At 39.6% G+C, this 22,871-nt stretch overlaps 1 protein-coding gene across 1 annotated transcript; it reads right to left on the reverse strand.

Moving 5' to 3' along the window:
- Positions 1-3,807: 3,807 nt before the first annotated feature.
- LOC117500706 (RING finger protein 145-like) lies at positions 3,808-22,421 on the reverse strand. The gene is made up of 6 exons (XM_034159467.1): positions 22,289-22,421; positions 21,967-22,107; positions 15,505-15,687; positions 15,220-15,367; positions 12,642-12,998; positions 3,808-5,072 (listed from the first exon to the last, which is right to left on the reverse strand). Exons 1-6 carry the CDS (start codon positions 22,342-22,344, stop codon positions 4,155-4,157), a joined length of 1,803 nt encoding a protein of 600 aa, XP_034015358.1. The 5' UTR covers positions 22,345-22,421; the 3' UTR covers positions 3,808-4,154.
- Between the last annotated feature and the right edge of the window lie 450 nt (positions 22,422-22,871).

The raw sequence follows: 22,871 nt of genomic DNA on the forward strand, positions 1-22,871 counted from the left end.
TGGAATGTCAGGATAAGGAATAGCAGGTGCGTTCTTCCCACTACGGCGTTTGGAAGAATCCACCATGCAGAAGTAGCAGTTGGTTGAGTGGTCAGTGGGTTCACGCTATATTCTTGGAACAGCAAACTTCATTGCTCTTTTCTCCTCTGTACCATCCTGCAAAGAGTGAAAATATTTAATGACTGACCATTCAATATTTACAAGATTTTGGCTTTTTCAACAAAACAACTTTTTCACCTTCAAGTGTTTTCTTGCAATATTCACAAGCAAAGTGAGGTGCCCAGTTCTTATCTTGGTCTCCAACTGGTATTCCAAAATAAGCTTTGTGTGCTTCACACATTTTGATGGATGCTGTCACAGAAAACTTGTTTGCTCTTTTCTTGATGAACTGGCCACAGATGTTAGCAGAATTTATCTGGAGAATGACTGCAGCCTCTTGATGCCATCTCTCTTCCTCTGGTGTATCTTCTCAGGTAGTTCAAGCTTGACTGAATGCTGGCCTATGAACCTGTTTAAATATTTGTCATGTAACACCCCAGAACTTTCTCAGTCTTTCATGATGGCATTCTGGAATCTTCTTGATCTCTCAAGAATATTCCTGAACTTGTTTGTCAATCATAAATTACTCTCCTGTTCTTGCTCACACTGTACAAATGAAGGTTTTCATAAATATAATTGCTTTGTCAACATTGTATTATGTTTGAAATGATGTTTGAACCCTTTGACATGATCACAAAAAGAAAATATGACCACAACTCTGACAAATGGACTTCACTTTTCCAGAAATTAGTAGTGACCACTCAGTGAATGCCATAACTAGTTAATTTGCAATTTCATTGTCCTGACCACAAAACCAAAGTTTGGAGGTCAAGACCACTCTTTTCTCTCTTGATTGGTTGTGAAGAAATGGGAAATTATGGTTTTAACCCAGGAACAAGACAAAAGTGAAAATTTGTTACTTAGTCGCCTCATTTCTTTCTGCTTCAAACTGCACTCCAGTCATCATCTATCTCAGCGACAGATATCTGAAGCTTTTGTACAACAATCATTTCCACATAAATTCAGCATTATTTCATAATAAATGATGGGGGAGTGATCAGAGCGCAACATAATTCATTTTATTGTGCAAAATAAAAGTAAACAAAAATGTATATAATGACATAACAAATTAATAATTAATTACAACCACTGACATTAAGACCTGGTGATGTTGCTAGTATAATACAAATCATAATTTTTCTTAGAAGCATTTATATTTGGTGAGAGCACCACTTCACTTGGCAATGAATTCCAGAATACAATTGCTCTTTATTAAATAAACTTTTTCTAAGGTTCAGTCGAGACCTTTCAAGCTCAAGGCTCAGCTCATGCTCTCTCAAACCAGCATATCTTCTGTCAAAGAAATTTCAAAGTTCACATTTTCAAAACCGTGCAAAATTTTGTACATTTCAATTAAATCGCCTCTGGTACGTCTGTCATCTAAAGTAGTTAGACCTAATTCTGCAAGTCTGTCCTCATAGGGCAGTTGCCGCAACTCAGGAAACAACTTGGTGGCTCTTTGCACTTTTTCCAATATATCTTTATCTTTGTCATGATGCCCACGCCTGCACAGAATAGTTGAGGTGTGGCCGAACAAAGCTCTTATACAAGAGAAGGAAGGACTCCCTGTCAATGTAAGAGAAAACTCTGATCATACCCAATACACTGTTTGCTTTGGCTGCTGACAGCTATATGCTTAGAGATGGACAGATTGTTTGAAACTAGACACCAAGATCTCTTTCCTCTGTAGCAGTCTCTAAGATTTTTTTCATTCATAGTATAATTTAAACAGAGGTTATTTTCCCATGTGAAGCACTTTACATTTTTGTTCATTAAAACAAAGCAGTCAGTCATCAGACCATGCAATAAGATTGTTTGTCTTTTTGTATTTTCTCCCCATCAACAAGTGAGAGTATTGTCCGCAAAAAATTTAGATTGATTTTATTGCACAAGGCAGGTCGTTGACAAATAAGAACAAAAACGGCCCAACGACCGACCCTTGAGGGACGCCACTGGTGACCTGCACCTATGACGACCTCACTCCATTCAAACAGACTTGCTGCTGTCTTTTAAGAAAATATTCTATCCAATCACAGAGTTTTCCACCAATGCCGTATTTCTGTAATTTGTACATCAGTCTGGAGAGAGGCACAGATTCGAAAGCTTTTTTAAAAGCCTAAGTAAAGGACATCGTCATATAGTTTAGTCCATTCTTCCAAGGCGATGGTCTAGCGGTTAAGGTGTTGGGCTTGAGACCAGAAGATTCTCGGTTCAAATCCCCGCCTGACTGGAAAATCACTAAGGGCCCTTGGGTTTTAATCCCCTATTGCTCCCGGTGTGTAGTGAGCACCTTGTATGGCAGCACTCTGACATCGGGGTGAATGGGAGGCATAATTGTAAAGCGCTTTGAGTGTCTGATGCAGATGGAAAAGCGCTATATAAATTTACCATTTACCATTCTTTTACAAAGACTGACAAAGAAACAAATTCAACAGCAAATACTTGGTCATTGGTGGATGTCAACACCATTTACTCCTTTAACCTTACAAATTTTTGATCTACTTTTTGTCTTACTGTTAGCATATATATATATATATAAATAATTAAAGGCATTGGGTTTTTTTTACTCTCTTACAAAGATCTTTTTCAAAATCTTTTTTTGCAGCCCTAATCTTTTTGTTAGCTGCATTCCTCATTTTTATATACTCATAAGATTTAATTTCCTGATATCTTTTCCAAGCAAAATATTTTTTTCTGATACCTCTTGCCAGACCAGCTTAAACAAGGTGGATTTATCTCACCACCACTTGTTTTAACACAACAGCAGCACGTCTGAGTCTGACTCTTTACACCTAAAGCAAAGGGAATAATGTGATTATTAACCATCAGATGACAAAGTAAAACCTCTTACATCATTATGTCAGTTAAGCAGAAACGAGGTGATAATCGGTGAATCCTTGCTGAGGCTCAGAAATGATGTAGGCATAGCAGCACGTCAGATTCAGACATTTTTGAGTCTATCGAACATATTCTGAATCAGAGATGTTGGAGATAGTGCAACATTGAACTCAAATTTATGAATGGATCTTGCTGAAATTTTATGATCATATAGGCAAATTCTTAGGAAACAAAGTTTGATACTGAATGTAAATGAAAGTGGGTATTTTTGCAGTGGGGAATATGTGGCCTTGGAGGATGTATGTGCGCAATATTGATTCAAAGAGAAAGCAAATGTATTTACCCCCCCCCCCACACACACACACGGGTGATTCTTTAACTACGGGCACTATTGGCCTTGTAAATGTAATTTCCACCACACCATTGCCTTACAATATAAAGCGCCTTGGGGCAACTGTCTGTTTGTTATATACATGTGCTCTGATGTCACTGTTTATCTCCATAGAAACTACCCAAACAATCTTTCATACAAACTGTTTAAAGGGACATTACAGTGTTGTGGTGGAAATTACAGCAATAGTGTGGGACAACTACATTTTGTTTAAAAAAATCACCACAGTTGTATGACATTGAATACCCCAATTATGTTTTGATTATTCTACTGATATTTTATTCAGAGATATTTTAAAACATTAGAAAAAACGTTTACCATTCATTTTTATCATTGAAGATCAAAAGTCTGGGTGTGGGACAAGCACAAAACGGCAATATTTGCATATAATGATGCTGAAAAAAGGTGAAAAATTCATCATAGACTACTAGAACAAATTTCTTAACACTTTCATTGTAAAGATAACTATAAAAGTGTGAAATTTCCCCTTTTTTCTGTTTTTCATGCAATATGATCAAAGGACATAATAAGTGCCCATAGTCTAAGAATCACCCACACACGTTTGTGTTCTCTTCATTTTAAACTTCATCTTTCACACACTTCAAGGCACTGATGCAATCAGTCACTATTTGTGCTTTTGCAAGACAAGGAATCATCCAAGGACGCCCGTGTTATATGTTTGTCCTGATTGGAGTCTGACTGTGTGCCATTTTGACTTTGGTCTCCATCTTCTCTGTTGAAGAATTCTGAGTTGTCATTGCGTGGTTTTACAGACATGCAGCGATTAACGCAGCCCATAGCAGACAGGATGTCCTCTGACTTTTCTTCATGAGCATTTGCTTCTGTTGAATCTTGGCTTTTCAGGGATTTCAATGTCTCTTCCCTGTGTCAGAAGATGATTATTTAGTGCTGCACAGTCTACCATTTGGTTCTTTCCCATTTCCTCAGCAGTTTGTACCAAATCTGATCCATTTTCACATAATGTATCAGGTTTATCAAACTCACTATTAACTGTATCAACTCCAGCCATTTTAGTCTCTTCCTCGTGAAAGTCACCTTTATTTTTGAGGGTTTGTAGCACTGTCGTAGAGGAAGTGGTGCCGTCTTCAAATGATGCACACAGTCCTGCTCCTTCAGAGCGGGACTGACTCTCCAATCTGTGCTCACAGACGGCATCAGAAACTGATGGCTGGGATACATTTGCTGGCTGAAACCTCCCCTCGACATCTCCAGACTCCTCCTTGCTGCTCTCATCCGAGTTCTGCACGTTAAGAGGACAAGACACCACACCATGTACTGCTTCATGGCAATGAGAAGTATCCTTTGGAGGGCAGCTTGACTCTGGGCTGACAGATCCACCTGAGGCTCCACTGGAGCTAAAACAATGTCCTTGAACAGCCTTACTCTCAGGTTCAGCCAGGAGCTCCTCAGAGTCTCCTTCAAGTCTCTCCATGCTCTTCTGTTGCTCCATGGACACAGGAGTTATCCTCTCACTCTGTGCCTTTTGGAAATCACTGCTGTCTGGGTTGTGGTCTTCCTCCGGTGTAGTGGGATCTGGCTCTGCATCGCTCTGTGGTGCTGCTGCTGCTGCAGGACTATTACGTGAAGCCTGGGTCTGACCTGATGGGGTGGGGCGCACCGTTTGGTGGCACATGGGGCAGGTCTCCTGCACATACAGCCACTTGCGGAGGCAGTTGCCATGGAAAAAATGTCCACAGTACGTAATAACAGCAGAGTTCATTCCCTGGGATGGAACAAATATAAAGCAGAAAGTAAACAACCAGGAAAACAAATTCACTGCAAATGTTCAACCTTTAATTTTACTGAGAATTTAAGCATCTGCGTCACTGACAAGGGAGTAACGAATGTTGAGAACAAGAGAAAACAAAACCCTCTCAGCTTTAACAACAAACGCGACTAAAGTCAAAGCCATGTACCTTTGCAGCACATGAAGGTCGGGCAAAACCAGAAAACCACTGAAGCTTAAAAAGCTAAGAGTCATATCAAGCATTTGATTATAGCCTGTCACGTGCATGTAAAGCTCCACAGTTCTGAGAACAGTCTAGTATCATGATATTTTTAATGAATAACTTAAAGACTGGTACTGTAGGTATGCCTACATGTTTATTTATGCTAGAACGGGGATCTTCCAACCTCTGAGGTTGAGAGCTACCTGAAGGATGAGAAATTATATGAAGGGTTACTCATTCAAAATCATTTTCTTAAAGTCTTGACATCTCTTTAAAATAAGACTATGTGGGATTTACTTTTCATGAACAACAATCAAGGAATAGACACTGATATTTAAACATGAAATTTTAAATGAATAATCACAATCTCAGTTTCAACACATCAATACTGTTAAGCATTACTAATATATATTATAATAGTCAAGTGGCCTCTGTGTGCGTACGCGTGTATGGCTTTCATCATGCAAAAACCGGGGAGAGCTGACATTTGCCATTTGGTATAATGTATTTTGGATCAAGGATGAATGCTGCAAAAACAGAAAGCTGACAGGACAAATATTTTTGGAGAAATTAACAATTTTAGCTAACCAGTAAACAATGGACATTGCGCTGCAATGCACCATGGGAGTTCAGTTTTGTGGTACGAGTGAAATGTGCAGTGTTTTTAATGTCTTCTGCCACTGTCTTTGTCAAAGTAAAAGCACCTGCGTACAGTAGCTGTGCATGTATGACAGGCAACTTCAATCACAGCTGACATTACCATTTGGTATGCTCATGTATTTTGGGTCAAGGGTGAACGCTGTGAAAAACAGAACAATGGATGTTGCTAAATACTTTCTGGGCCTACACGCCATTCCAACAGGGGCCCGTAAGTCATCTTTAAATGAAAAGTGTGAGCAGTGTTGGCAAAGTAACTTTGAAAAGTTACTTCATTAGTTACTTTAAACAGTTATATTTTACAGTTACTTTATACAGTTACTTCATTAGCAGCTGTGGACAACTTGTCGGTAGCTGCTGAATGTAATGAATAAAGAAACTCATAATCTAACTTGGTTATTTTTAAGATTTAGTACTCAGAAAAGTAACTATTTGTTACTTTGCTGATGAGTTACTTTGCTGATTGCTCAATCTTAAGAGTAACCAAGTTAGGTTACTAGTTACCTTGTTAGTTACATTACTTATTAGCTGCAAGTTTTCGGCAGATTCTAATAAAGTAATTGCATAAAGCTGCTAATAAAGTAACTTCATAAATTAACTGTATAAAGCAACTAAAAAAGTAACTTGTCAAAGTTACTTTCACAACACTGAGTGTGGTGAGTTCAATGCAAGTACAAAATGTAAATGTAAATACATTAAAAATACATAGATGGCCCAAGAAAGTGAAAACACTTATTTCCACTGTGGTCATTTGATTTAAAAAAATCAAATGACAATTAGAAGTACTAATAAAATAAAATAATAATGTGTGTATATGATAACAAGAACCTAAATTTATAAATACATTAAGAGAGTAAATTAACATAAAAAAAAATAATTAACAGGAAATAAAAGGGTCGAGTTCTTCATCTAAAAATTGTTGAGGTCCAAGGTTCTAAAAACATTCTGGACTCACATGCCATTCCAACTCTACAGCTTTTCTTAATTTACTAGCACCCTTACCACAAAAATATCAGCTACCTATTTTATAAACACTACCCAATCAAGAGCCCATGGATCCCCATGGGCAACATGCTAGTTATTTATTTGCAAATTCCAAAGTTTAATTTATGGTAGTCATATTGGGACAATACATTTGCCCTCCATTAGAATTCTACACAAAAATTCCAATATAAACAAAAGAGAAACAAGTTTTTCAAAAAGGAACAAGATGGCACAATAACAAAGGACTATATTAAATTTGCCCTTTTCAACACACAACTTCTGTGAAAATGAAATCTATTCAAAATCCAATCCTTGGAAAACTGCACTACAATAGCAGTCACATAAAGCCCTGGACCCACCAAATAATGAAGGCTGAATAATGAGCCACGCAGCATGTTTTTTTTTTTTTTTTTTTGCTACGATAGGGTTTATTCAACTATCGTGAAGAATGTAGCTCTGAGTGGCTCTTAGAGGCATTATCTTTGGTTAACGAGGCTCATCTTTGAACATGGCGCTAATTTCAAGATGTTCAAAATTTAGCAACAATAGCATGGGGCAGTTTGTGTACGAGGTTTTAGAGACATGTGCGCGGTGCTTATGAGGCTGCTAAAAGGCCATTATCCCAGCGCCTGGCACCTATGCAGGACCTGAGGCTATTTTTGGAGCGGCTGCCCTCTTGTGCACACAATTCCACGCTGTGTGTGGATGCTGTGTATAAAATAATTATTTAGTAGCGGATTATAATCATTTTCTACCAAACCTTGGATGCTGAAAACAGCTGTAGTTGCTTCTGGAATCACAGAGGACTGTTTCATTTGGATGCTTTTTTCCTCTTTTCTGCCCCATGTGGAATGTATTTTGGAACAGCTTAAGGTAACTATTTTTAATGGGGTTTTTTTAGCTTGATAAAACAGTTGCATGTTCATTCCTAGCTGTAAAAGTATGTCTATGGTTGATTTAATATCTTGTTAATAGATCACGAGCTCCCCTGTGTGTGCGCACTGAGGCAGTGACTCATCACGCTCCCAACGAGCATTTAGGCAGAACGCCAGCTCACAAAAGAGTGATTTTTTTTTTCAGTCAATGGACAAACACAAAGTTCAAATTTGGATGACTGTGTAAAGTGGCTGTGTGTTTAAAGCCGCAGAAGAAATAACTCCAGTGAAGCAGCGCAGAGCTGTCCAGCAACACAGAACAAGAGCGCGCAAAAGATTAATTTGAAGACATAACACAAAGTTAAAAGTTGTATCACGATGACTTGTAAGCCATGGAAGAAATAAAGAAGGTTTTAAGTGATACACATGAGCTGCGGCAGCAGGTGCATATAATTAAAGTAGCCACCTCATTGTGTATGCAGAACGGCAGCACATGTGCAGAGCGATTTTGCAGACATAAACGGACGAACACAAAGTTAAAATTGGGATCACACTGTGAAAATGACTTTAAAACCGCAGAAGAAATCAAGCCAGCGAGCCGCGGACGGAAAGGAAGCCAGCGAGGAGCACAGAGGCAGCTGTCCAGGAACCCGTTGTTCGGTTCTGGTCTGGTGCATTACAGGTGGGCAGCAGCCTGGTACGCAACGCACACCTGCGGGACTGTACCGGAGCGTCTATTTTTGGACTGCGTTTAAAAATGTGACATCTTTAAATGCTGCTGTGAATTGAAAACCCACACTTTAAAAGGGACCGAGTGTGGGATGGCTGGAGGTTTGGACCAAACCCATGCCTAAACATGCGCCAACGTCACGTTATCATGGCGCTACATGGAGCATATGTGGCTTGACGTGGATCATATGCGGTGACACGAGCCACTTGAGGCTGGAAGGGGCTCAAATGACAGGTCGGTTGTGGTTCACTAGAGGCTGACACCTGGCACATGTGAGGCACATAGAGGCACCTTAGTAGTGGATACATGATGGTTTAAATGTGGACCATTCTTCAAATAATTGCTCACACATCCATATGGGGCTCATTATTCATGGTTTATTATTTGGTGGGACCCAGGCTTAACAACAAATGAATCATGTTTTCTTAAGTAAGCTTATTTACTGTGCGGTAACCTGCCCCCACAGAAATTTAATAGCACCAATAAAATATGCTGAAAAAAACTACACTGAGGTTTTAGCAAAGCTGTACTACAGGTGCCTCATTGGTACCCACATGATTGATATTGGTCCCAGAACACATGTACCACGCTGGTACAAGTAGGTAACTGGGGTTAACTGATGCACCTGTGGCTGTAGTTACCCATCAGACCACCAGTGCCCTCTTGTACTTAAGAGCATGAAAAAAAATCTAAATAACTGAGCCAAGGCATCTCGAGATAAATAAATTTCCACAAGTTAGATTCCACCTTAGAAGACATCAACTGAAGTTTTATTTTCTCATGCTCCTTTCAGTTCATTTTGTTTTTACTTTCTTTTTTGTAAGGCCAGGGCTGATTTACAGTGCATCCAGAAAAGTATTCACAGCACTGCACATTTTCCCAATTTATTTTATGTTACTGCCTTATCTCAAAATGAAATTCATTGTTTCCTCAACACTGTACACACAAGACCCCAAAATGACAATGTGAAAAAGTATCTTTTGAGATTTTTGCAAATTTTTTAAAAATAAAAAACTAAGAAGTCAAACGTACGTAAGTATTCACAGCCTTTGCCTTGAAGTTCAAAATTGAGCTCAGGTGGATCCTATTTGACGGACCATTCTTGAGAATTTCTACAGCTTAACTGGAGTCCACCTGTGGTAAATTCAGTTGACTGGATATGATTTGAAAAGGCACACATCTGTCTACATGGAAGGTAGACAGATGTGTAAAAGCATATCCTGCATGCTTCCAGTTGGACGTCCTTCCTGAACAGACTTAGTCCTCAGCAACCAGACTGAACAGTGCTCTTCTATTTAAGACAAGGTTCTAATTGCACCTTTTATTTTACTTACCTGTGCATTACTTTAATAATGTATTTAAGTGCAACAGGTACAGATTTTAGTTCATTAATTTACTGCTGTTTGAACACTAGGAGTGGTTAGCTTCTCATTTGTGCTTAGGCTGCGCTAGCCTTTGCTACTTTCTTATTGTTTTCTGAGTGCACAACACTTTAAATAAACTTGTGCGATGTCAGACAGGGTGGCCCTGTTAGACAGCCGTACCTGTAAGTTAGAGCAGCTTCTTATTTCAGTGCCATTAGATATAACAGGCACTCCAGACGAGCTTAGTGTCAGGTTGGCTAGAGCACCCGTTAGCATTATTTTAGCTCCGCTGGCTAAAGATGATAGTTTTCAGACTATTGCTAGGCAGAAGACATCCTGTAAGGCGTGGTGCCCGGTTGTGGTACCCAGCTCACAGTCGCTGCTGCCGATTGTGAACCGTTTTTCCAGCCTTAGCTATGCCTACTGACAGTCCTCCTAGCCCACGGGTAACTTCTACCCCTATCTCCAGGCCAGAACGTCGTGCGCTAGTGATAGGGGATCCTATTATCCGCAAAGTCAGATTACAGATGCCAGCCGATATTAAATGAATACCTAGAGCCAGAGCACCTAACATTGCCTCTCAGCTTAGGGTGCTGACTATACACAAGGAAAGGAAACCTTTATTGGGCAACACACAAGTGACTGCGAGGCTTGCATGTTCAACCTCCAGCTGAAATGCATCTGTTGAATCACAGAAAAAAGAAAGAGAAAGAAAAGAAAGAGTGTTAAAAAAAAAAAAAAAAAACATGCAGGGATCCAGTCCACCAACCTTAAAAAAAAAAAAAAAAAAAAAAAAGAAAAAAAAAAAGCCTCAAAATGGTTACATTTTACAAGTTGGAGGAAAAAAAACAAAAAAACAAAAACAAAAACAGAAAGGCACATCCCATCGCCATTTCAGCAAAATGTCAAGACTTTGGCGCAGCAACATTGTGACATTGTTTAGGGAGAGCCCTGGACTATTGATCATCACTCACTTAACTTTACAATATCACTACCTTGTCCACTGGGAAAAAACGCTTATTGGTGATGCATCAACTACAAATGAACTTCGAGCTAAACTGCCTGATCACTTTTAGAACATGATCATTCAGGAGATGGTCTTGTGGACAGCTTAAACTCACCGCTCACAAGCACACTGGACACGATCACTCCACCTACACTAAAACCATGCCCCCCCCCCCCCCCCCCCCCAAAATCGCGGTAGTTCAACGATCATCTATGTGGCCTCAAGCATAAGTCTAGAGGTCTAGAGTAAGAATAGCACAGCTCAAAACTAAAGGTGTTCCACCTTGCATGGCGTGATGCTATTCTGGACTACAACTCCAATTCCATTGAAGTTGGGATGTTGTGTAAAATGTAAATAAAAACAGAATACAATGATTTGAAAATCCTCTTCAACCTATATTCAACTGAATAGACCACAAAGACAAGATATTTAATGTTCAAACTGATAAACTTCATTGTTTTTGTGCAAATATTTGCAAATTTTAAAATGGATGCCTGCAACACATTTCAAAAAAGTTGGGACGGGGCAACAAGACTGTAAAAGTTGATGAATACTCAAAGAACACCTAATTGGAAACAGGTGAGTATCATGATTGGGTATAAAAGGAGCATCCCCAAAAGGCTCAGCCATTCATAAGCAAAGATGGGGCGAGGATTTTGTGAACAACTGCGTGGAAAAAAATAGTCCAACAATTTAAGAACAGTGTTTCTCAACGATCAATTGCAAGGAATTTAGGGATTCCATCATCTACAGTCCACAATATAATCAGAAGATTCAGAGAATCTGGAGAACTTTCTACATGTAAGCGGCAAGGCCAAAAACCAACATTGGATGCACGTGACCTTCGATCCCTCAGGCGGCACTGCATTAAAAACCAACATCATTGTGTAAAGGATCTTACCGCGTGGGCTCAGGAACACTTCAGAAAACCATTGTCAGTTAACACAGTTTGTCGCTGCATCTACAAGTGCAAGTTAAAACTCTACCATGCAAAGCAAAAGTCATACATCGACATCCAGACACGCTGCCACCTTCTCTGGGCCCCGAGCTCATTTGAAATGGACAGACGCAAAGTGGAAACGTGTGTTGTGGTATGATGAGTCCACATTTCGAATTGTTTTTGGAAATCATTGACGTCGGGTCCTCTGGACAAAAGAGGAAAAAGACCATCCAGATTGTTACCAGTGCAAAGTTCAAAAGCCAGCATTTGTGATGGTATGGAGGTGTGTTAGTGCCCATGGCATGGGCAACGTACACATCTGTGATGGCACTAACAATGCTGAAAGATACATCCAGGTTTTGGAGCAATACATGCTGCCATCCAAGCAACATCTGTTTCAGGGACGTCCCTGCTAATTTCAGCAAGACAACGCTGAAACGTGTTGCAGGCATCCATTTCAAAATGAGCAAATATTTGCACAAAAACAAAGTTTATCAGTTTGAACATTAAATATCTTGTCTTTGTGGTGTATTCAATCAATATATGTTGAAGAGGATTTGCAAATCATTGTACGTATTCTATTTTTATTTACATTTTACACAACGTCCCAATAAGGCTAATTTCATCCATACTGCCGTTACTCTGTGACACTGCTTCACACTGAGCCAGAGGTGAATATAAACCTCAGATCTTAACTGTATTTAATTTTTACCAAAGATCTTTACATTTTATGCAGAATGCTTACACCTTCAACTGAACCCACGAATAGTCCGATGATCCAACTAACCTCAAAGCAAATTGAGCAGACGTCGTTGTACTGGTGCAGTTGCTCTGCTGTCGCTCTTGGTAGGGAGTTGATCTTTTTAGCTGCTTCCTGTCTAAGCAGAAAGCTCCTCCATCCAGACTGAGCTCTCAGCCAAACATTGAAATAAGAGTGGATGATAATGACAGATGCACCCATCCAGCTCCACTCCCCAAACAGTGACTCCCAGGTGCCGTAAGCTACCACACAGAGGGCCACCATAAACTCCAGCACCCTGCTGACAGCATTCACCCAGTAGATCACTTCATCCAGGCTCTCGATAGGGTCACTGCGAAACATCTCCATCATGAATAGGGAGTAGATCAGCAGCGTGCCTGTAACCTGCAAAAAAACAGCCAACATCTTCATTGCCTACAAATAATCAGTGAGAAAATGATGCGACTTGCAATTTTTGTTGAAAGATGTGTTCAAAATTTGTAAAATGTTGGATAAAAATAGTTTGAAGTTAAATTTTGCCGAAATAAATTTTGCCAAATGTTTTTATAATACTATGGCTGCAGATATGTTTATCGATCACCCATTAGATTAGAACAAGTTCCCTGGTAAATCTACAAAAACCCATATTTCTATATACCAGATCTGACTTTTTATTTATGTTTAGTTTTTTTTTTTTTGTTTTTTTGCCACAACCCCATGAAGAAAAACAAAACAACTGTAGAACTTTGGGAGGTGACCACCCACGCATCAACCACACATGAAAGTGGGGAAAACATACAGATTAAAAAATAATGAAGTGCTCTAGGTCCTCTATTTTTTTAATTTCAGAATTAAGACTACCACGAAACTGAAGCAACAGGTAGTTCTGTGGCACAGGCTGTTTGCACACTTGCCTCCTAAATAGAAGATCATCTGTTCAAGGGGACCTGTGACCCATGAACAAGTACATCTGGAGTTGCATCAGGAAGGGCATCCAGTGTAAAACATGTGCCAAATCAACATGTGGGTCTATAATGGATCAGATGTCCTGATCCAGAGCAAAAAACAGAAACCATTAAAAAGCAAGACAGGAGACAAAAGCATTTTGTGGAAAATGTTGCCCATCTCTCAACTGTAAATATTGTTAAAAAAAAAAAAAAAAATAGTACAATTCAGATCAAGCCAGAGCCACAATTCACAATTTAGGTTAAAACTTGAATATTGCCCGAGGACACAATGATGCCAAAATTGTTTGTTTTTATTATCAACTAATATGTTTTACAACTAACTGGGCTAATAAAAACAAAAAGTCAGATTTAAAAAAATAAATAAATAAATACGCATTTTTTTTCTTCTGTTAGACATTTTCAAATAATTTTAACTGATCAAGCAAAAGTGCAAAATCTCTATTAGATTAGTTTTTGAGAACTAGTCACTGCCAGTTTATTTGATTAAATTACATAGAACTTTAGGAAGGAAGGAAGGAAGCTGAGGCAGGGAGCCGTTTTTCTGTGGAATAAAGATAGCGCCTCACAGTGGAACAATAATTCTACATGGCTCTGTGTGTGAACACATCAGGCATGAAATCAGACTTCATTAATCAGTAATCATTATTATTCAGTCTTACTGAGACATATGCAATTTGTTTTATTTATACTGCGGGTTACAAAGAAGCAGAGAGACATATGTTGACTGCAAAACACAAGAATTTAACCTGAAAGCCAAATTAAAGCCAGATTAAAATATTACATATATATTACATTTGGAGACAAGAAACAGCCCGGATTGGGACTGACTGTGTGTAATGGAGGAAGCCATGAAGTGGACACAGGTGGAGTGACCTTCAGGCAACACCCGAGGTTACGTCACTGTTATGGCTAAAAATATCTTGAATCTGTGTGAATTTTCAGACGTTGTATGGCTAATTTTATTTTCATCAGCCACATCAGGACTCGGACAAGTTAAAGAGCTGGAAGAAATGATTTGTAATATGGTACATAAATTTTCAAAAGTAAGTGTTGATTGGAGTGCCATATGCCCTTTAACCATCTTAAAACCAATTAAAACGTTGTAGTGTTTTCGACCCATTTAATAAAATCAAAATAAGATAACATTTAAAACCAGTTTAATTCAGCTGCAAGTTTCAATAAAGTCAAAAAGCATTAAACTGAGTTAAAACAGTCAAAATTTTGCTTTTTTACTTGATGAATGAAATTGACTGTCAGTTTTGAGCTACTTTACACTGCAATGAAAGACACACGCCTGATTACAATGAATGCTTTCGCATGGTAACCATAATGACATTTATTCCATGATCACTTGCAGAGCTCTACTCTTCCAAAAGTATAAAAGTCTTAAATCATTAAATCGAAGGCCTTGAATGAATATACCAAAGCTGCTACATTGACACCAAATGTTTTAAGATTCAATGTATGAAAAATACCAACTATCATGAGAATTTCTTTGTTTTAATTTAAGCCCAATTAATTTAATTGATTGTTTGTTTCACTACATATATTATCTGTGTTATTGAATGTTATTTTATTCAGTCATTGAATTTCTCTAACTTTGGACAGACTTGTATATTACAATGAGGAATACAACTTACTACAAAAGCAGTCCCTACCTGAAGGGAAGTCAGCATGCAGCTCGACACCAGTATAAGTAACCAGAAGTCCATGTGGAAGAATTGAGAAATTTTATAAGCCATAAACACCGGGAAAACCAGCAGGAGCAGACACATGCTGAGGCCACGGAAGTGTTTCCATACACTCCTAAAGGCACACACAAAACAGAAACTAGTTAAAGGCTCGTTTAATTAGCACAAAGCATTTGAAATTATTTAGTACTATTATCACATCATTTCATTACTCATATTCTAATTAATCAAATTTCATTTTACTGCTGTTACCTATTGCGAGATGCACCCAGAGCAAGAATGACTGGATCAGTTATTTCTATCATCGATTGCAAAGTTGAAGTAACCACGATGAAGAGGATGATGCTGAGGAGGAAGGTGCGCTGCAGCGCCTGCATGTCCAACAGGCCTGTCTGAAGGGCCAGAAGGAGCAATGTGACACCCTCAGTCACACCTCTGTAGTTATAAAAACAAAACAAAAAAAATAGGCAAACCAGGAATTGAGTCAAAATTCATTCTTGCAGGCATCAAACCAGAATTGGTTTTAGAAAGTAAATGGTAAATGGACTGCATTCATATAGCGCTTTTCCATCTGAATCAGACGCTCAAAGCGCTTTACAATTATGCCTCACATTCACCCCGATGTCAGAGTGCTGCCATACAAGGCGCTCACTACACACCAGGAGCAATAGGGGATTAAAGGCCTTGCCCAAGGGCCCTTAGTGATTTTCCAGTCAGGCGGGGATTTGAACCCATGATCTTCTGGACTCAAGCCCAACACCTTAACCACTAGACCATCACCTCCCCTAAGTACTTCTTTAATTTTCCATTTCTGATATCTTTCTGCCTTGTATGTTTACTACTTAATGAAGTTTAAAGTGCAACTGACGGTTTGTCAAGCTTTCCACAAAATTGTTCATAATCTATTATGCCCCAAATAATACGCTAAAAACGCTATAAACGGACAATTTGACAATTTTAGAAGATTTAAAATTTCCTTATGAATTCTGCCTGCCAAGTTTCTGTTGGAACAGTGAGGCTCATGCCACGTTATTCCAGGAAGTCTTTTCGCGTCACTCCCTTGAAAGTATGGCCACTGGACCTCTGATACTGATAACAAATGATGATGCTGAGGAGGCAGCCGAAGGCAGCTGACACAAACAGACTTAACAAGCTCATCAGGAGAGCTGGCTTTGTCCTGGAGGTTGAGCTAAAGTCTGTGGTGGAGGTGTCAGAGAGGAGGATGTTGAGGAAACTGCTCAGCATCCGGGACAGCACCTCCCACCCCCTGCATGCCACACTGACGTCCTATGAGAGCACTTTCAGCCACAGACTGAGGCCACTGAGGTGCACCACAGAACGCCACAGGAGGTCTTTCTTACCTGTGATAATCAGACTGTATAATTCCCCCCCCCCCGCAGGATGAATACATAATGAATGGATTTAGAGTTTTACAGTACTCAGAGTTACGTGCAATATTGTCGAACATCTTATGCAAATGTCATAAAAAAAAAAAAAAAAAAAAACAAACAAAAAAAAACATTGTTTACCATTACTGTTTCGGTACTCTGGCAAAATTTTCCTTCGGGATAAAGTTGATCTTATTCTTAAAAGGTGTCGTTAAGCATGGAAATATGCCTCGTAGGTGCGTTATAGCCGAGTACTCAAATGAGGGAGACAACAGGCAGAATACGTATAAGCATTACACTGAACGTGGGGAGAGTTACAAAATGGGTCTCTATTTGGAGTGTGCCACAAAATTTTGTACAAACAGCCATTTTTTAAAAATTATTATTTATTATTAATATTTTACAAGTGCCCACCCCTTCAACTGAAATCAAAAGACTGCAGGCTACAAAATAGCTCAAACATCCATGAGTTGCAAATTTGAATAAACACGCTCTTACATGTTAAATGTCTGTCATTAGATGCTTTATTTAAATCTGTCTTTCAGGGAGGAACAATTAGCTTTTTTTTTTTTAAGGTGCATATTCATCTCAACATTTAGCTAAATATTTAGCTTGATGTTTGTAAATATTAGGCTAAATGCGTAAATACTTAGCATTAACTAATATGCTAAAGTTTTAGATTTGACAGAAATTTGATAATGTAGTATTTGCCTTTATCTTCCCTAATTTTTGCTCTTCATCTGTGGATCAAAAGAAATTTTAAACTGAAATGGTACTAGCATTCCCATGCCAATGAAAACAAATGTGATTCTTTTCCCCCCTCAAATAAATCAGTGAATTATGAAGATAAGCCTCATTTTAAACATTATTATTGTTATTATGTCAGTGTACATGACATTAAAAAGAGTTTCTAGCTGCTGAAAATTTTTTGTAAAAACACATACGCTTGCAGGTCAGATTCAGTCACTTCAGCAAGTAATGTGAACACAGCATAAGTTCTAAGCCGTCTTTACAAATAGGCAGGCTCTCCTTTCTGCAAACTTTTTAGGCTTCCTGCCTCGTTTTTGCTGGATGATCCGCGGACCGCGCCTGTCCCCGGGGTCCTGCCACACACCGAGAGGATTCTGCTGCGCCCAGCTGGGGATGCAGCTGAATCCTCTCCATGTGCGGCAGACATTTCACACAATTCAGAAAACGTGCAGGAATTACAGACCTGTATTTATAATATTATAAATGAGATGTGCGTTATTTGGAAGAAAGTCAAGGTGTTGACTTATGCCCACGAAGCACCCCCCGCCTTTTCCCTCCACTGCAAAGAGGTGAACTGTCCACTGCATGCCCCTCCTCATATCTTTCACCTTCTCACTGCTTCTGTGAACTCTGACAAGCAGGGCGCCTGCAGCTGCCTGCAGGGGGCGCCAATTTGCCAATTCCACACACTGTCAAAAAAACAAACAAAAAAAAACCATTTTGCGGTGAAGATTTTTTTTTTGCTCAGTGCTCATGCCCACGGTACTGCCCTGCCAAAAACTGCACCCCGGATACCGGCCCGTATGGCCCATACTAAAAACCGCCCGCCACTGTCATGCGTGCTTGTCTTTTCATAGTCTCTGCCCTCAGGAGCAGGCTCTCTGTCTAATGCACCAGCATTACTGTACTGTACATAGGGGAGATAGAGGCAGCCGGAGCGCATCACTGAAACTGGAGGATGCCGCACTCTGAGGGGCTGGCCTGAAACAGGACAGTGTAACCCCAGTCCACTACATCTGTTGCTTTCCATGTGAATGAATTTTTTTTTTGTTCAGACAGGATTTATTTGAACTAAGGTGGAAAATCCTGTTAAACACAAAACAAACAATGCTGTGTCTGTGTGCGCCAATCTGGTGTAACAATTTATATTGGTTAAAATAGTGGGATTTTACATATAACTACATTATTTTTGTTAATGTTATTAGCGTTGGAAATCTTGGAGAATTCATTCCTGTCAATGTGCATCTCGTCAGTCTCTGTTCCATCCACTCTCTGTTGTTGCTTCAACTTCATTTGCCTCAACCTGTTCACCTGATCACACAATGTAACTGCCACGTTATCGTCTCTGTTTGGTGTTAATAATAATTTTATAGCCTTTAACAAAGTGCTTCACAAACCACATCACATTAGAACAATTAATAAAATGCAAACCATTGAAAATAAATTACAGAAAAACAAAATCAAGATACCAAAGATTTCTCACCATTAAGAGATGTAAGCAGCCAAGAAAAGGTGTTTTTTTTAATCTAGATTTAAAAATGCCAATAGAACTCGACTGCCTACTCTCAGCTGGCAGTTTGTTCCACAAGCCACGGTGCACGAATGCAAATGAAATGATCGACCACCCGTTGATTTCTTCTATCCTTTGGGACACACAGAAGGTCAGCCTCCTATGGTCACAGAGCACGTACCAGCATATATGGCTGAATCAATCGGCCATATGTGCAATTTACCACAGGAACAATGGCTTTTTCTGGATTAATTTGTCCTCAATAAGCTCCACTTCTTTACACAATAAATCAACCTCAAAACCAAAGGTGGTGGTGCGGCTGTTGTTCTTTCGGCTGCTCCCATGTTGTTCGGGGTTGCCACAGTGGATACAGACAGATTCGCACTGGTATTTGGCACAGGTTTTTTAAGGTGTACAATTTTCCTCCATGAACTGCGGGTTATTTGAGCATGTATTTGTGACTCCTTGTTGTAAGGGCCCTGTCACACCATGACGATTTAGCCAGCTTAGCCAGCATATGTGACCATCTTAAAAATGCTGACATACGCTGGGGTATGTCTAATAAATTGTGCCGCTGTCACACCTTGACAATTTATACAGCGTATGTTGACAGTCCCGTTTCCACAGAGTGGTTCAGGTCGGTACTGCATGGTGTAGTGCGGGTCAGAATGGTCAAGTCTAGCTTGGCTTGTGGTTTCTACCACTGGCAGAACTCTTTTGTCTGGCATGTGGTAGAACACTTAAATATTGACAAGCACGTAATCCACCCATGTGTACCCTGTCGCACGGCATCTCCACGCCACACAGAGGTAAAACTGAGTAATTTAACATTATTTTAGTCTTGTTGGATCATGGGATTTATTTTGATCATGTGTAGAGCCTGCGATGAGTCGACTGATAGCCTGTGGAAACGCTGCCTGTGAATGAATGAATCGCTGCAACTCTTTAAACCTTTAAGTGTAGGTCGCGGTCTGATTGGTCTCCCATTGTGCCCCAAACCTTCTGTAGTCATAACTCAAACTAACTTTCAATGTGGTGCACCTGTGGTTCACATCACATGCAAGGTTGTCACAATATGCCCACATACACACAATGGAGGACAGAAACAAAATGCTTTGCCTCGAGAATGTGAACAAATCTTACAAAGGAGCTCTTTCTGAACCTGTGGTTTTAAATGTAAAGACCTCCTGTTTGCCTTGAACCCTCTCCAAAGGGAAGGGTAAAAGCTCACTTCTACAATGTTACAGAGACGTTACATGGATAGGTAAGGAAGCATCTTGAAAGCAAAACAAGTACTCTGCGTTTCAGTAAAGTTTGCACACAGAGCACAGCCTGTCTCACTGGGTATGTCTCTCAGAATCCAATATGAATAAAAAGAAACAGGAGGGTTTCCTAGACTAGACCCTAGACCCATAGTCCAGGAGCCAATCATCAATTTTGACCTGATTGGTACCACTGAAGGGACCAAAGGACACTTACAATCCAGCCTCACTGTACCATGGCCTACACAAAAATGTATAACCATCACAGGGCTGTAGCCAGCTAGGGGTCAATGAAGAATTACAGAGGTCAGAATGTAAAAATGCTTCAATCATGTTGAAAACTATATCACATTTGTCTGATCATAGTGATTCCAAAAAGGTATAGTTTGGACTATCTGTGACAGAATGTTCTGGAGTTATGGGGTTAAAAACAGCAAAAACGGTGACAAAGGTCAGTTTCAGTTTGTATAGGGGTCAAAAGTTAAGGCCTTGTCACACCTTGACTATTTAGCCAGTGTATGCCGACCATATTAAAAAACGCTGGCATAAGTCCAATAAGTTAAGGGTACGTTTTTTATAAGTTAAGCGCAAGTTCAAGCACGTTGAAACACACTAAAGCGCGCTGATGTACATACTGATAAGCTGAACTCAAAAATTTTGGGGCATGCAACTTATGTCCTGCACATGCTGGACATAAGTTTTAGGTAAGTTATGTGATTGTTGGCAGATGTTTCTTGTAATTTACTCAAATGTGAAATCTGTCCATTAACGCTGGCCACTAATTGGCTGAAAGCTGCGGTCCGTATGCAGAACAACTGCTTCATTCACACACAGAAAAATATAAAGTCTGATTTGTTCATTTCAGTCCAATTCACCATCACAGACAGACATGAATCCACATAAAGTTCCTGATTTTTTTAAAGTGACCTTGGAAAATCCTTTAATTCATGGCTGGAAACGTAGTGTTTTAAAGCAAGTCCCTTTGTGGTTTTCCTGCTGCAGGTGCATTTCTCATGTCGGTGCTGCGCTCTGAACACACAGAAGTGCTGTGATAATTTAAGGTTTTAAAGTGCCGTCGTGTGGTGTGATCATCAGACCTATAGTTTGCTGTGTGTTTTGAATAAATGTGTGGAAAATTATTTTCCGCTTTACTTTTTTCTTTCTTATTTCTGATTGTAAACCTTTATTACATTTATAAAACACAACAAAAGCATACATTATGAAAGCACAGGTAGCCCTGAAAAAAAGAGACATAAAACGTGATTGTGGGATGCAGGGAGAGCTGTTAACAGCAATAATAAAACATTTATGCCAGGCGAGAGAACTGTCCAAAAAATGCCCTTGGATCCCAGAGTGTTAAACCCCATAACATTCTGTCATAGATGGTCCAAACTATACCTATTTGGAATTGTTATGATCAGACAAATAATGTGATATAGTTTTCAACAAGACTGGAGCATTTTAGATTTTAACTTCTGTGTAATTCTTCATTGACCCCTACCTGGCTACAGCTACCACCCTGGGATGGTTATCATACATTTTTATGTAGGCCATGGTACCCCGAGGCTGGATTCTAAGTGTCGTTTGGTCATCTTCAGTGGTACCGAAAACCTGCTTGGCCCATGGACTACCAGGCAAAGGCCATTGAGACACTGGCCCCTGCTTTCCCATGCCACATCAAAATGTAACACACAACACATCATGCTTTGCCGATACCAGTACTATACAGAACAATAAACTGTGTGTCTGCGTGTGTAGACTAGAGTTTTGTTTTTTAAAAGCACAAAACTGAAGACCATGTCACCTGTGCATGACGTTCTCATTCTGAACAGCTGCATAACCTCCCAGGTAGAATTTGCATAGGTTGAGAAGCCCGAGAGCAAGATATGACACCATGAAGGTCAGACCCAGAAGGGAGTATGGTGTCGCACAACATTCAGAGACACTGAAGAAGACAGTAACAGAAGCATTGAAAACACAAAAGAAACAGAATTTCTTTAAACATTTGTGTCAGCCTCTGTGGTTACACCATGACAAGAAGAGAAACAGAAAAAAGTGACAATAAAAGGTCACCTTCATCACATTGTGGTTTAGTTTCATTTTCTCTTCCTCTCACTCATACCCACCTTGTGAGCAAGAAAAACATGATTCCCTGATGTCCTGCTGTACCTTTGCCATTCATGGTGGAGCACAGCTGGACCACAAACAACACAAACCAGAAGACAGTGAAGAGCACTGGGACAGCAAACTGGTTCCACAAAGAAAAGAAACCCTACAGCCAGAAGCCTGTACAGCTCGATCACCTGAGGGAGACGAAGCTTTGAGTGTTTTAAAAAACACACACATACACACACAACTGTACTGCACTAATGGAATGCAACATGCATTAGTCATGCTTGTAAAATATTAAGTCTGAAAAAACCCTTCTGTGACAAATTAAATGTAAAAGTCAGAATTATATTTCACTTACAAATGAAAAGCTACAAATGCAGGATATCTGCACTGGCATTAAAGAACAGACTGGTTTTAATTTTAACAATATCTGGATTCATTGAAGCATGGAAATGAGAGGCAAGAGGAAGTAGAGTTTGATAAAATTGGGGGGAAGCAACTGTAAACAACATGATCATAAAACTGGTAGGGGGAAGGACGATATTTCAAGATGTGCTGCGAAGCTCTGGACCAGGGGTGCTCAAGTTCGGTCCTCGA

The sequence above is a fragment of the Thalassophryne amazonica genome, chromosome 19 (genome assembly GCF_902500255.1).
Source record: "Thalassophryne amazonica chromosome 19, fThaAma1.1, whole genome shotgun sequence".
NCBI lineage: Eukaryota > Metazoa > Chordata > Actinopteri > Batrachoidiformes > Batrachoididae > Thalassophryne > Thalassophryne amazonica.

Coding starts and splice junctions, on each gene's coding strand:
- LOC117500706 (XM_034159467.1), bottom strand. CDS start 22,344: ATGAATGGCAAAGGTACAGCAGGACATCAGGGAATCATGTTTTTCTTG. Junction 22,108..22,288: donor ATGTTTTTCTTGCTCACAAG/GTGGGTATGAGT, acceptor TGTCTTCTTCAG/TGTCTCTGAATGTTGTGCGA. Junction 15,688..21,966: donor AATGAGAACGTCATGCACAG/GTGACATGGTCT, acceptor TTATAACTACAG/AGGTGTGACTGAGGGTGTCA.